The sequence below is a fragment of the Gymnoscopelus braueri genome, assembly GCF_963280865.1.
Source record: "Gymnoscopelus braueri genome assembly, chromosome: 24".
NCBI classification, from domain to species: Eukaryota; Metazoa; Chordata; class Actinopteri; order Myctophiformes; family Myctophidae; genus Gymnoscopelus; species Gymnoscopelus braueri.
In genome coordinates, this window is record NC_137626.1 from 40,006,356 (window position 1) to 40,022,613 (window position 16,258).

The following is a 16,258-nucleotide window of genomic DNA, read 5'->3' on the forward strand; positions in this document are numbered from 1 at the left end:
TTGAAAACTTCAGTTACTAGTTACTTTGCAGATATAAATCATATTATAAAACATAAATTAACCACTTTACACCTATAGGCTATTTGAAAATAGCAGATCTACAAGCTCACAACGCGTCACATTGTGATGCGTTGTGCGCAAAAGCTTTTACTTTTGGTACTTTAAGTATATTTTTATGCTAATACTTTTGTACTTTTAATAATGGATTTTATTTATAACGCACTTTACATTTCAAGAAATCTCAAAGTGCTTACAGAAGGCAAAAATTAAAAACAGAAACATCACACCAATAAAAGAAAACAACAACTAAGAAACTGAATAAAACAATTAAAATATGGGGGCATAAAGCCTAGAGGTAAAACCAGCTAAAAGAATGCTTTGCTAAAAAGGTAGGTCTTTAGTCCTCTTTTAAAGCAGTCGACCGACTGTGGTGCTCTCAGGTGGACAGGGAGGGCGTTCCACAGTTCGGGGGCGATCGAGCAGAAAGCCCGGTCGCCCATGGTGCGTAGATTGGCCTTGCGGGTGTTGAGGAGGTTGGTGTTTGAAGAGCGGAGGTTGCGGGTTGAGGGTTGCAGGGAGACTTTTACTCAAGTAACCTTTTGAACACAGGCATTTTACTTTTATTTACGCTGTTTATTAGTGTTTTTGTGTAAACAGACAACGACTGAATCTTCGGGCTATGGGATCTGTTGCATCACACAGATGCTGCAAACTTAATGGGATATTTCACTTTTAATACCAGGGGGTCCCCAGCAAAATGGGTTAATATTACAATAATTTGAACCACGTTTACCTTTTATACTTTGGCTATTCAAAAATAGCAGATGAGCCTGTGCATCTGCTATTTTTGAAAAATCGTGAAAATGTGTGAAAACCTTTGAGTATATAATTTGTTAAAGCGAACATTTGTAACTCAAATCTTTGCTTCTGGGGGTCCCTGGAACAACATATTTTGAGATGGGGGTCTGCGGCCAAATACATATCATTTTGGGGGTCCTTGACAGGAAAAAGTTTTGAGAACCACTGAACTAGATCAAAACTAAACTGAAATTGGAAAAAATAAATGAAAAGTGTACTAACCTTGAACGGACAGGATGAGGCGATACAGCCGCGTGGACGGGGAGGGGGGTGGATGAAAGGGAGGGGTGGGGGGGGTCAGGGAGGAGAAGATGGGATGGAGGGATAGAGGGAAAAAAGGGAGGATGAAAGAGGGAGAGAGAGAGGGAGATAAGAGAGGATAATTAGCTTTTCTCGTTAAGCACTTTGGATGTCAGACTGGCTGTCCGCCAGGTCACATGTTGGAGGGAATACCCCCTTTAGAGAGACGGTGTGCGTGTGTGTGTGTGTGTGTGTGAGCACGTATGCGTGCGTGCGTGCGTGCGTGCGTGCGTGCGTGCGTGCGTGCGTGCGTGCGTGCGTGCGTGCGTGTGGGCATCTATGTTTGTGTGTGGTATGAGAGAGAGAGGGAGGGAGAGAGAGAGAGAGAGAGAGAGATAGATAGATACAGAGAGAGAGAAAAAGAGAGAGATGGTGGATTTTTCTTTTTACCTTAATAGAAGTAGCAATATCACAATGTTGAAATACTCTTTAACACTATGTTAAGTAGTACTCCTGTAATACTTTACTAGAGTAAAAGCAGAAAGCATTGGCATCAAAATATATGTCTATTAGTGATGCACGGGCCGACCCGTAGCCCGCAGGTCCCACAGGTTGAACCGCGGGCCGGGCGGATGGGTTATAGATTACGACACAATTATCGGGGGGGGTGGTTGAGGCGGGTCAACCCACGGAAGAGAGAAACCCCACCAAAACACACCTCTCTCTCAGAAGAGAGAGACAGACAGACAGACAGAGTGAGAGAGAGAGAGAGACAGAGACAGAGACAGAGACAGAGACAGAGAGACAGAGAGACAGAGAGAGAGACAGAGATAGAGATAGACACACACACACACATACACACACACACACACACACACACACACACACACACACACACACACACACACACACACACACACACACACACACACACACACACACACACACACACACACACACACACACACACACACACACACACACACAGAGAGAGAGACAGAGGCATATACAAGATGACAGAGAGACAAGCAGACATACAGACAGACAGACAGACAGACAGACAGACAGACAGACAGACAGACAGACAGACAGATAGACAGACAGACAGACGCAGTGTGGTATGGGTCTGACCACATGTGATAAAATCCGCCCTCCCTCACAGGGTCTCTTCAAAGCCACATGACACATTTCTGTGGCTCCAATAAGCCTGAATGTATGCCTCACTTAAAAACTTGCTGCTCGCCAAAACTGATGTTATATTCAACCGTAAAGAAAAGTGACGACGCGTTGATCCTTTTGATCCTTTTGATCAGCATGTATCTGACTGCAACCACTAGTGTCACGAGTGGAGCGAGAATGGCAGTTGAATTTTATTATTTATGTTTTCATAAAGGAACTGTAGTAGTCTGTAAACACAACTAACATTTTCTGAACAAATGCAAAAGTTTCTCTCAGATCATTGGCATGGGGCTCCGTTTAAAATAGAGAGAGAGAGAGAGAGAGAGAGAGAGAGAGAGAGAGAGAGAGAGAGAGAGAGAGAGAGAGAGAGAGAGAGAGAGACAGACAGACAGACAGACAGACAGACAGACAGACAGACAGAGAGACATAGAGGCGCAATGGAATGCAATAAGACACTGGGCAGGATCTACACACACACACACACACACACACACACACACACACACACACACACACACACACACACACACACACACACACACACACACACGCCTGCCAAGAGCCTTCAAAACGGCATGTGACAAATAAACACTTACAAACATTCTTTTCTTCTTTCCTCAACGCTGTTTGTTTCTCTCTCTTGCGCGCGCGCATGCATGCACACACAGTACTATCAGGCCACTCTAATCCCCATCAGATCATTAAGCTCTTAAAACCCAGTATACGTATGCGGTGCGGGTCACATGCGCGAGGATTCTTTTTATTAATTAATTAATTAATCGACGATAAAACAACAGTGACAACACACTCTACCTGCAATGTAGAAATACTCTGTTACAATTAAAAGTGCGGAATTCAAAATGTAATTGAGTAAAAGTATAAAAGTATCAAAATGTACTTAAAGTACCAAAAGTTAAAGTACTCATTATACAAAATGTTTCAAGTTTTCAAATGTATACAAATCTTTTGAAAATAGCAGATCTACAAGCTCACAATGCATGTAGATCGGCTATTTTCTAATGGCCGATTAAGGGCTGAAGTGGTTACTGTACAGTATGTTTTGTAACAATAATCAAAATCTACAAAGTAACTAGTAACTAAAGTTTTCAAATAATTGTAGCGGAGTATAAGTACAATATTTGACTCTGAGATGTAGTGGAGTAGAAGTAAAAGTATTAGAAATTGGAAATACTTGAGTAAAGTAAAAAATACCTCAAAATTGTACTTAAGTACAGTACTTGAGTACATGCACTTAAAGACGTTTACCAAAATCCATTTGAAAACGATTTTTCTCACTGTTCTCAGGTCAAATATTGATGTGCGATTAAAATGTGATTAATTTCGATTAATTAATTACAAAGCCTCTAATTAATTAGATTAATTGTTTGAGTCCCAGCCCTAAAATTTTCACAAGCTCGTTTTTTTTTCTACAAGCTCGTAGCGCGGCACTCGGTGCCGCGCTATGAGCTTGTATATCTGCTATTTTTTCAATAGACAAAGAAATCTTAACATGACACATGACACATGACACATGACACATCTTAACATGATGCGTCCCGGACCACACCAATAACTCTAACCACCCCCAGTGGTGGAAAGTAGCTAACTATATTTACTCAAGTATTGTACTTAAGTACACTTTAGAGATATTTTTGGGCGGTGAAACCGCCCCTATAAGTGAGATTTGGAAAAATGTACAAATATCTTGGGCAGTGAAACCGGCCCTGAAAGTGAGGTTTGGAAATTTGTACAATTATCCTGCGCTGTGATTGGCCACAGGACACAGTCCTGAATCATATTCAGGACTGTGATTGGCCAGTGTCACATGACACATGTGCATAGCCCTATATAAGCAACCATAACTTGAAAAAAAACATGAATTTGTTTTTTTCAAGTTATGGTTTTGTCCATCATAAAGAGTGTTTCAATATATGTATTTATCTTTTGTACATGATTGGTTGACTCCATTCAGTATTGTGATTAGCTAGCAAGACACCGCCCACTTCACACAGGGTGTGATTTTTACTTTACTGGAGTATTTACAATATTCAATACTTTTACCTCTACTCCACTACATCTCAGAGGCAAATATTGTACTTTTACTCCACTATATTATTTGAAAACTTTAGTTATTATGACGTAAGCTGCAGTAAGGTACTTACTATGGGATATCATCGCCCCCTGGCGATTGCACAGAGCACAACAGGACTCCCGAATTCCAATTCCTATTGGATAGGGTCGTGTGACGCAAAACACCGGCGACCGGTTGTGGTATAAATACCACTGCGTCACATGGACTCGCCCTCTTCTTCCACTCTGCTTACGCGACTGCGCACAGAGCCGAACTAGCACTACGGAGAAACTTGACGAAATCCAACACAACCCAAAGCGAGGGCACTACCGTGCTACTCTACGGGCGCTTTCGTAAAAACAGTTTCAGTTTTTATTAACTCTCCCGAGTTCCTTCACTTTATTATTACTTTCTTTCCTATCCTCTCGCGGGGGTGCGATTACCTCGTCGCTGCGGACGACGACCACCGCCTCTGCCTGTCCTGCTTGGGGCCTAACCACGCCTGGCTCGCCCGTAACCGAGACGGAGACGAACACGGGTGCGACCCCTGCAGGAGCTTTTCTGAGGCCCAGCTGGAGCGACGGCTGGCCAGGGCCACCTCGCTAGCTGCCTCAGCTAACGGCTGTGCTAGCCCCGAGGTGCCGCCCGCCAAAGCACCAAGGGCGCCGGCGGCTAGCACTAGCCTGGGGGCCATGGGCCCTCCTCTCTACTCGGCCCCACGTTCCAGTGGAGCCATCAGCAAGGTCCGGAATGAGGAGGCCTTAAGGACCACATCCTCATCTCCGGACCCAGACGCCGCTGTCGAGGCCATCGGGCCGTCCCAAGACAGCGACATCCTCGTCTTCTCCCCCACCACCTCCATCGCCGCCTGGGGAGACACTGCCACTCCGGACTTCAGTGACTTCAAAGGCGGCGCCGAGGAGGACGACGACGACGCCCTCATCGTGGTGGCGGACGAGGAGGGGGATGTAGGCCTCACATCCTACCAGCAGTCAAAGGAGGTAACGATGACCAGCCCGGGTCCTCCTGTGCCTTCACAAGAGACGGCGGTAACCCCAGAGATTCCTAGCTAGGCGAGGATATCCGAGGAGGCCGTCTCCGTGGTGCTCAAAAGGGCTATCGCCAGATGCGGCCTGGCGCAGCCCATGGAGCCAGCGAAGCTGTCCGTCGGGGTCCCCATACCGGGGTTCCAAGGTCTGACACCCCTCCCCCCTCGAGCAATCGAGTCCAAGTTGCTTCCAGAAGCCTGCGGCGTCAGGGACGCGGTGCAGTTCTCCTGGGCGGTCAGGAAAGAGCCGGACAGACTGGGGTTTGTCTCCGACATCCTGACTGGGGCCGAGCTGGGGGTTGCGGGCCTCCCGCCGATGGACAGAGACCTCGCCGCTGCCATCGAGAGGGCCAAGACAGGGTCGGTGAGACTGAGCCAAGGGAGTGGCCCTGTCTTCGTCGACCACGGTAAGAGGTCCACCACCGCCACACACGCTGCTCTCTACAAGGCCTCTGCAACGGCTGTCAAGGCCTTGAACGTCGGGTCGCTGCTCCAGGGCTCGGCCGCGGCGAAGCTTAAAGAGCGGATAGCCCGGCCCCTGCTGGAATCAGACACAGCGGCGGATGTGCACTCCGCCTCACTCGACGATGCAGTGGAGCTCGCGAGGCTGGTCCAGCTTGCGATTCACTGTTCTTGCAACGCGCTGATGTGGACGGGCCGAGCCATGGCTCTCACGGCGGACCTGGAGAGACTCCAGTGGCTCGACCTCGCCGCTGGGTGCAAGGCCATACTGACTACGGGTCTCCGTGGCCTACCACTCAAAGCCGGCAACCTGTTTGACACCGCAGCCGACCTGATCACCAGGACCAAGGCAGTGGAGAAACAGCTCGAGGAGACAGCCGCAGGCCTCCTCTCACTACCCACCGCTCCCACTGTGGCTAGGCCGCAACAGCAGGGAGCTGCGGGTGGCAAGCGCGCCTCTGGACGCAAGCGTGGCGCGTCCAAGGCATCCAGCACCAGAGCCAGCTCCTGGGAGCGTCCTCAAGGCTCCTTCGGTGCTCAGGATGTCAGGCGCAAGGATGAGAAATGCACTCCACCTCCTCCACCCTCGCCTAGGCCCCAACGCAAGGACAGCGGGCCTAGTCGCAGGGGGAGGCAGACGAAGTGACACTCATCGCCCGGTTTTATCGGGCCCCCAGCTGATCACCCCGTCACGGCCTCTTGGCCGGCATCATGCGGGGTCAGCTTCCCACTTGGGAAAAAGAACTGGCGCTTTTCTTGCCCAACCGGACGGAGTCGAGGACCAGTCCACCGGTGCAAAGAGACAAAAAAAGACGCTAAAGACAATGAATACGGTTCAAAGTCATGTGTGTCTTTTATCACAAGTGATGAGTGTACAAAATGTGCTTCCTGTGTTTGGAATAAATCTATTGCCAAAATCACAAATGCCCATTTTTTCCCATGCCATGAAAAGTCAAGACAGCATGTTTCCCGGTGGGAAACACTGTCCTCTGCAAACATTTTTTCACTTGGGTTCATGAGCCCTCAGTGTTCGCTATGTCCCCTAACCAGTCAGGACGACATCCCAAACACTGTAGGGACAGATCCTGTGCATGCTGTAAACATGATGAATCAAACGCAGGTAGAGAAACCTTTGCTAATGAATCAAATGTCTCAAATGCTTTGTGTAAAAAGGGGATTCTCTGTAGACAACACTTTAATTCCATCTGCGCCACTGCAGTACCTTCTTCCGTCCGGCAGAGGGCGGCAAAACGCCTCTGGGGCTCGGAAGAAGCACAAAATGGCCGCCTCTCTCAGCCGCCCCAAAATGGCGGCGGAGAGGCGGAAGTTTACGTCTCAGAAAACCCTGGTGTTACACCAGCGAAGCTCCCCAGGGGGAACAATAGTTTTGCTCCGGGTAGAAACACCACACGAAAGGTCCGTCCCCCTCGACCTCACCAACATGGCGGACGAGGCGCGACGGAACTCACATCAGCGAGCCCCGGTGTTACTCCATCAGCACTCCCCGAGGGGAGTTGCGATTCGGGTAGGTACAACACTGCGACATGGTTCCGATGTTACGTCACGCAGAGCGACAGTGTCTCACGTTCCCATGGGAACGGACGCTCGCTCTGTGACGAGACCGACATTAGCCCAGCTAGCGCTAACGGGATTCCCCGTCTACGTCACAGGCTTCCCCCACTGTCGAACGGTCAGAACTCGACAGCCCCCCAACTTCAAGTTGGGGGGCTGTCCGGGGGTTGTGGGACTCCTCCCAGAGGAGAGCCCACATCAACTACCTTGAGCTGCTGGGGGTCTTCCTCGCTCTCAAACATTTCGAGAGCCACATCGTGGGGTGTCATGTCCTGGTCAGAACGGACAATACCACAACGATGTGTTATGTCAACAAACAAGGAGGCTTGGGTTCCCTTGTGTTGGACAGGCTAGCACGCGAGCTGACGCTCTGGAGCGTGCAACGCTTGGCACAGCTGCGCGCCACCCACGTGCCGGGCCACCTGAACAGCGGGCGGACCTGCTGTCCAGAGGGAGGCTCCGGTACGAGGATTGGTCGCTGTGCCAGAGGGCCGTGGATCTGATCTGGGCCCGGTTCGGCCGGGCTCAGGTCGATCTGTTTGCGTCCAGAGAGAACGCGAAGTGCTCGCGGTTCTTCTCGATCAGGGCCAAGTACCAGTCCTTGGGAGTAGACGCTCTGGCGCACGAGTGGCCGAGCGGTCTACTTTTTGCCTTTCCGCCCCTGGGTCTGATCCGTCCGACAGTGGAGAGGATCAGGACCCAAGGTGGGATGGTTCTGCTGATAGCGCCAGCATGGGGCACGTGGAGGACGGAGATCTCTCCCCTCCTCTACGACGAGCCGTGGCCTCTTCCCCTGTTCAGAGACCTTCTGAGACAAGGCGGAGACGAGGTTTTCCACGAGAACCCCCAGACTCTGGATCTGTGGGTTTACCCCGTGAGAGGTCGAGTCTGACCTCGCAAGGCCTGCCCCCTGCAGTGGTAGCCACTATACAGGGGGCTAGGGCAGATTCTACCAAACGTCAGTACGACGTTAGGTGGAATATGTTTGAGACCTGGTGCCTGGAGCAATCACCTCCGGTGGTGGCTTTTCAGGCCCCTGTGAGAAGCATTCTGGTCTACCTGCAGAACAGGTTGGACCATGATTTGGCCTTCTCCACCATAAAGGTGTGCCTGGCAGCCATCTCCGCTTGCCACGATGGGTTCGATGGCCAGTCGGTGGGCGCGCACTGGCTGGTGCGACGGTTTATGACCGGCGCCAAGCGTGCTAGGCCAGTGAACAGACCTTTGTTCCCTAAGTGGGACCTGACTGTGGTGCTGAACGCACTGTGTCGGCCCCCCTTTGAGCCTCTTGAAACATTAGATCTGAAGATCGTGAGTTTCAAAACGGTGCTCCTGGTGGCCCTTTGTACGGCAAAACGCGTTGGTGACATGCAAGCGCTCTCTGTGAGCGAGGACTGCATGTGGTTTTCAGACGACGGCAAGAGGGTTTTGTTGAAACCCAACTTGACGTTTGTGTCTAAGACCGGCGCGGTTGCCAGGGCCCCGGTGGAACTGGGGGCTTTCCATCCTCCGCCGTTCGCTTCGGCAGAGGATAGACGGTTGCACTGTCTCTGTCCAGTGAGGGCCTTGAGGCTCTACTGTCAGAAGACAGCGGTCGGCCGTGAGTCGTCTCAGCTTTTCGTATCCTTTGGCCGGGGTCAGAGGAAGGCGGTGGCTAGACCGACTCTGTCCAGATGGATCGTGGAGGCGATTCGGTTGGCATATGTGAGTAGTGGTGCCGCTGTCCCGCTGGGACTGAGGGCCCACTCTACTCGGGGTGTAGCTGCATCTTGGGCCCTCTACAAAGGGGTGTCGATGCAGGAGATATGCTCTGCGGCTAACTGGTCGTCTCCCTTGACCTTTGCATCTTTCTACAGCCTGGACGTGGCGGCATCTGAGCTTGCGCGCATGATCCTGGGTGTAGCGGCTGGCTCAAGTTAGGTGAACACAAACATGCCTGAAGGCAAGTGGTTTCTTCCTACTGGTGAGCAGCAGCCGGTTCAAGTCAGGGAATGCGAGGCATGCCTGGGGGCATGTTCGCTCTCCCTGTCTGGCTGGCCTTCTCGGCCTTCGTAGTGAGGTAAACGCAGACATGCCTGGGGGCATGTGGTTTCCTCCTACGTGTAGGCAGCAGCCGGTTCAGGTCAGGGAATGCGAGGCATGCCTGGGGGCATGTTCTCTCTCCCTGCCTGGCTGGCCTTTTCAGCCTTCAAGGTTAGGTAAACACAGACATGCCTGGTGGCATGTGGTTTCCTCCTTCTTGTAGGCAGCAGCCGGTTCAGGGTAGGGAATGCGAGTCATGCCTGGGGGCATGTTTCTCTCTCCCTGCCTGGCTGGCCTTCCAAGCCCTCTCTAGACCAGCTAGGCATGGTCTGGGAGGAGGAGCCCTTGGTTTCTTTGTCACAGGGCCGGTCAGACCAGGGTCTGTCCGGGCTGGTGACTAGGGACAGGACTTATGTCTGTCAAGGTCTTGCCATAAATCCTTTTGCATCCTGACCCGAAGGGTCTGAGTTGCCTGGGGGCCATGGTCTTGCCGAGGGCAGGACCTGCGGCCTTGGGCAAGCATTTGGGTAGGGTTGGTTAAACATGGGCTCCCCCGGGGGACATTTATGTGTCCCATAGTAAGTACCTTACTGCAGCTTACGTCATAATAGCCTTGGGTTACGTATGTAACCCCGGTTTTATTAGTAACGTAAGTAAGGTACTTACGTTTTTAACCCCCTCTGTGCGCAGTGTGGCGTGCAGAGTGGAAGGTTTCAGAGGGCGAGTCCATGTGACGCAGTGGTATTTATACCACAACCGGACGCCGGTGTTTTGCGTCACACGACCCTATCCAATAGGAATTGGAATTAGGGAGTCCTGTTGTGCTCTGTGCAATCGCCAGGGGGCGATGATATCCCATAGTAAGTACCTTACTTACGTTACTAATAAAACCGGGGTTACATACGTAACCCTGGGTTACTAGTTAATTTGCAGATGTAAATTATTACATTATAAAACACACATTAACCACTTTAGCCCTATTTTACACATAGACTATTTGAAAATAGCCGATCTGCTATTTTCAAAAGTTTTAGTACTTTTACTTATGGTACTTCAAGTATATTTTGATGCCAATACTTTTGCACTTTTACTCAAGTAACATTTTGAACACAGGCCTTTTTACTTGTAACAGAGTACTCTTATATTGTGGTATTGTATACTTTTACTTTAAGTAAAACATTTGATTACTTTTCCCACCACTGACCATGCACCCCCAGGTCTCACCGAGTAGTGTCTCTTGCGTGTCTTGTCCACACACTTCCCCTGCAGACAGATGCGGCCCTTCCCACACGGGGTGCCCTCTACGGCGGGCAGCTTCTTGGTCAGACACACCATCTGGCCCTGGCGGATGACGGCGCACCACAGCCGCGCGCACACGTCCATGCCGGGGCACACTGTGTACTCGGGGCCGAACGCCAGCCTGCATTGACGCACAGCGTCGTAGCTCTGCCCCGGCAGCTCCTCCGGGCCCAGCAGCGGCTGGCGGGGGGGGTCCAGCAGACACTCGGCTATGGAGGAGAGGGAAAGAGACCGCAAAGACCCATTTAGAAACATTATTATTATTATTATTATTATGTATATATGTATTTTTTACTTTTATTGATAGGACAGTTGGCTGACAGGAAGAGAGACTGGGGGTTAGAGATGGGGTGTGACACCCAGCAAAGGCCGTCGGGATCGGGAGTCGATTACCAGCCTTGAAATATTTTTGAAACAATTTTCTACAACTACATTTATCAGGATGCTGGAAGTGTGCAACCTAAACATTGTGGGCAGTGGTGGAAAAAGCACTCAAATATTTACTTAAAGACGGGGTGCCGTGATTTTCAGTGATTTTCCCCCCCCCTAAAACATAATCATCAGGTATTATGGTTATACTAGGAGGAAGATTTTTTTCAAAAAAGTGTACAGAAATTGTTAAAATTATGTTTTTATGTGGACACGGCTCCAGTTCATTAAGTATACCTGGTTCTCACCTAAGCACCTCCTCCACCACCTTAGCACCACCCACCTGTCCTAGTCCCTCCTCCTCCTCATGCCCAGACCTGTTGTGTTATGATAATGAGGGGGAGTGTATGTTTTTACTATGTCACTAAAGCGCTGTTTCTCTATTGGCACGTTTGACCCTCAAGGTTTCAGCCTCCAGGTAGAAACTCAAAATAGTCAGAGAAGACATAAAACACCATAAAAACACCACCAGGGGGCTTAATGAAGTTCTATCAACCTCATAGGCACATGAAAAACAGAAAAAGGGCAAAACCATGGCACCACCTCTTTAAGTAAGAGTATCAATACTGCAATGTAGAAATACTTGGTTACAAGTAAAAGGTTATTTAAGGAAAAGTACAAACGTATTTTTATCAAAATATACTTGTACCAAAGTAAAAGTACTCATAATGCAGAATGTCCCATTTCACAAGTTTTCAAATGTATAAATTATACACAAATGTTTTGAAAATAGCAGATCTACAAGCTGACAATGTGTTGCATTGCGACGCATTGTCAACTTGTAGATCGGCTATTTTCAAATGGCCAAAATGTATATAGGACTGGAGTGTGTAATGTATGTTTTGTAATAATAATCAAAACCTACAAAGTAACTAGTAACTAAACGTTTTCAAATAATTGTAGTGGAGTAAAAGTACACTATTTGCCTCTGAGATGTAGTGGGGTAGAAGTAAAAGTATTGAAAACTGGAAATACTCCAGTAGAGTGAAAATACCTAAACATTGTACTTAAATACAGTTGAGTAAATGTACTTAGTTACTTTACACCACTGATTGTGGGCAACTCGATGTTGAATTGGTCCACCGACGGTGGACGTCACAAACGTAACATGCAGACTTGCAAGGCGCACCATTGCTCCAATCCGCACCAAACTTGGCACAAACACTATACAAGGGTCTGCCGTGACAACAGTCACACCAGGGGCCATGAGTGGCCCCCAGGGGTCCCTAATTTGGCTCAGGAACACCGTTTCTGCAATCATCACCAAATCGATTCAATTAAATGACTAAATTCCACTCATATGGGGTGCTACAACAGTGTGACAGACCCCTGTTACCGAAAAAAAAAAAACTCTATAGCTATGATTAGATCAGAATATGAAGCAATTTAACACTTATTTTAATAAAATATATAATTTACAGTGGAAAAAGTACTCAAATGGTTTACTTAAGTAAAAGTAGCAATAATGCAATGTAGAAGTACTCTGTTACAAGTAAAAGTCCGGATTTAAAAATGTACTTGAATAAAAGTGCAAAAGTATTATCAAAATGTAATTAAAGTACCAAAAGTAAAAGTACTAAAATGTTTGAAAATAGCAGATCTACAAGCTCTACTAAGCTTGTAGATTGGCTATTTTCAAATAGCCTAGGTATAATATACTGTAGGGCTAAAGTGGTTAATGTATGTTTTATGATGTAATAATGTATATCTGCAAAGTAACTAGTAACTAAAGTTTTCAAATAATTGTAGTGGAGTAAAAGTACAATAGTTGCCTCTGAGATGTAGTGGAGTAGAAGTAATAGTATAGACAATTGCTTGTTTATAAAGTAAAAGTACCTCAAAAATGTGTTTAAGTACAGTACTTGAGATAATCTACTTAGTTACTTTACACCACTGATCACTTACCCTACCTTTAAACACTGTTGCAACAATGCTGTAGCACTGCTGCAGTGTCCCATATTTTTGCAATTTAGATTTTTTTTTTGGTGGGATTGTTGTCATTCCAGACCCCTGAACAGTGTTTGCGCCACTCCCTCTCCCTCTCCATCTCTCTCTATATTTGCCTCTGGGATGTAGTGGAGAAGTAAAAGTACAGAAAATTGGAAATACTCTATTAAAGTAAAAAAAATACCTCAAAATTGTGCTTAAGTACAGTACTTGATTAAATGTACTTAGTTACTTTACAGCACTGATTGAAAGACATGTTTAGAATCGGCCTCAGATCTTAATGGGTTAAATCAAATTCAGAATAAAGGATTTAAACATTAAAATCCGACCGCTTCTCCCACCGCTGTTGGCCTATATGTTAACTGTGCTGGAACCAACGCCGTTATACCTTCCAAAATGTCAGCCAACACAACGCCACCTCTCTGGCATTCTGGCTTCTAGGAAAGTTGGCGTGGTGAGCGAGGGCCACGGTCGTCAACAAAGCTGACATTTCCTGCTTGGTCTAACGGTAGAAATGTGAGCATTTCAGTGAAATGCACTTTCTCTCACATCAAAGAGTAAAAGCTAAGAGTACCAAAAAAAAAGAGAAAGAAAACAATGCAAGTCTTTTTAAACTTAGGGAAACATGTATTGTCATTGTACGATCTGAGGAGATCATATAAATAGTGTGGGGGGGAAAATATACCCTATTCTACTGGTTCTCAATGTGAGGTCTAGGGACCACCAGAGGTCCAAATGAGCCTTACGGGTCTGTAACTCTGAAAGTGTACAAATGGAACCAAATGGACCCTTACAGGTCTGTAACTCTGAGAATGTACAAATATGGACCCTTACGGGTCTGTAACACTGAGAGTGTGCAAATGGAACCAAATTGACCCTTACAGATCTGTAACTTTGAGAGTGTGCAATGGACCCTTACAGGTCTGTAACTCTGAGAGTGTGCAATGAACCCTTACGGGTCTGTAACTCTGAGAGTGTACACAGGGAACCAAATGGGCTTTCCAGCCAAGGTTCCCACACATTCTTTCCAATGCATGTTAAAAACTTTTCCACAATTTCTCCAACATAGGCCTATTTTACCCTATTTCCGGACGTGTAGCCCATAGCAATCATGCGGTGCAAACATAATAATAACTATAAGCGACTTTCTGTAAAGTTGCTTGTAAATATTGGTAGTTGTTGGGTTGCAATTATTTTTTTTGGGGGGGGCTTGTTTCTAAAGTGTAGTTGCCTATTTGATCTTGCTTCCTAATGTCATTCTCGAACCTTTTCATGTCAAGGACCCCCAAATGTGTATGTATTTGGCCATGGACCCCCATCTGACAATATTTTGTGCCAATGTATTTTTCCTAAAGTCTGTCTGTTAATCCAGTCTGTGCCAGAATGTCATTGTATTTCGTCATTTACATTGAGTTTAATACTGGCTTTCACCTGCTGACACAGCGTCACAACACTCAATGAGGAAATACAGTGACATCCAACACAACCAGTGGTGTAAAGTAACTAAGTACATGTACTCAAGTATTGTACTTTTATATTATATATAAATATTATATATTATACAATTTTCGGAGCGTGACACAGGCGCGCAACCGAGCATATAGATATAGATATATATAGATATAGATATATACATATACATATACATATAGATATAGATATAGATATATAGATAGTTATCCAAACAATGCTTTTTTCTTTGCAGACTCACCGTTGCCGTCGTCAAAGAAGTCCGTGATGGTGGCCGAGGTGCAGCGGCTCCAAGGTTTGGATGCGTCGATGGACGTCAGGATGGACGACATCAGACGCTTGTCCCCGCTCGCCCCGAAGCGCTCCTCACAGAACTTACTGTCATCATGTGACAGACCCAGCAGATGACCTGAGAGAGAGAGAGAGAGAGAGAGAGAGAGAGAGAGAGAGAGAGAGAGATAGATAGAAACAAAGTTTTTTTACTGTGAAATTGAAATGCTACACTGCTATACATCCTTAACTGTACATGCATTTTGTTTATTGCTTATTTCATTTCATACTTGCTTTGGTGATGTAAATACTGTATGTTTCCCATGCCAATAAAGCAACTTTGAATTGTATTGAAGAGAATTGAAAGAGGTGCCGACAGACAGACAGACAAACAGTCAGACAGACAGACAGACAGACAGACAGACAGACAGACAGACAGACAGACAGACAGACAGACAGACAGACAGACAGACAGACAGACAGACAGAGAGTGAGACAGAGGCAGTAAACCGTCAGAAAGTGGGGGATTCTGTAAGGTAAACAGGTTGGATGCGCGTCGAGACTCGTATGATATTAATGGGTGATAAACACGAGATGTGCACGGTTCACTCACAGGTCAAAGCCCACAGACAAAGCCTGCTATTTCATGCTCTCACAATGATTACATAATCGCCTAATCGCAATTATTTGACATTATCGCAATTATTTTGCATAATGCTCATAATCGCTTCCACGTTGAGAAATTACGATATATCCAAAAATAGCGGAAATAGCAGATCTACAAGTTCAAATCGTTAAGTGCTCTAAACTGCCTTATGCTGTTTAGAACAGAGGTGACAGTAAAGTCACATTTTAAGGACTTTTAAGACATTTTAATACCTAAAAAAAAGAAAAGAAAAATACCATTACTGCATCAAAAGTATTCAACAAACTATACTATAAAAACGGGTCAAACATTGGCCAAATTCTCCAATAATATGAGAAAGAGGCAATGTTTTGAAAAAAAGCTACAAGCTGTAGATTACCTCTTCAGCTTGTAGATCTGCTTTTTCTACAATATTTATCTGTGGAAACGAATGGAAACTAAATTGAATACCTCAACGGCAACATTCTGTGCTTATGACAGACAGACACTCACCTATCTCGTGTGCCACGGTGAAGGCGGCGTGCAGGCCGTCATCCTCGATGACGGCACAGCTCCTCTCCGGAGAGCAGACCGTTCCCACGTCCGCCATGCCCAGCGTGTCGCACGAGTGGTGCCCGCACAGGTCCTGCACACGCACACAAACGTTTGTATTACTATACTTGTGAGGACATAGAAATTGTGGGACAGCATTGAAAATGGCCGAACAATAGCCAGAAAATTGCAGATCTACAATCTTTTAGATCGA

At 47.0% G+C, this 16,258-nt stretch overlaps 1 protein-coding gene across 1 annotated transcript in view; it reads right to left on the reverse strand.

Annotated features, from left to right (window-relative positions):
- Positions 1-16,258, reverse strand: part of adamts5 (ADAM metallopeptidase with thrombospondin type 1 motif, 5 (aggrecanase-2)) — a gene marked incomplete at its 5' end in the record, with an annotated part of 49,023 nt that overhangs the window by 12,322 nt on the left and 20,443 nt on the right. The window contains 3 exons of the mRNA XM_080422515.1: positions 10,677-10,960; positions 14,839-15,006; positions 16,006-16,138. Of these exons, the coding sequence (XP_080278641.1) occupies positions 10,677-10,960; positions 14,839-15,006; positions 16,006-16,138 (585 nt within the window). The remainder of the gene's footprint in view (positions 1-10,676; positions 10,961-14,838; positions 15,007-16,005; positions 16,139-16,258) is intronic.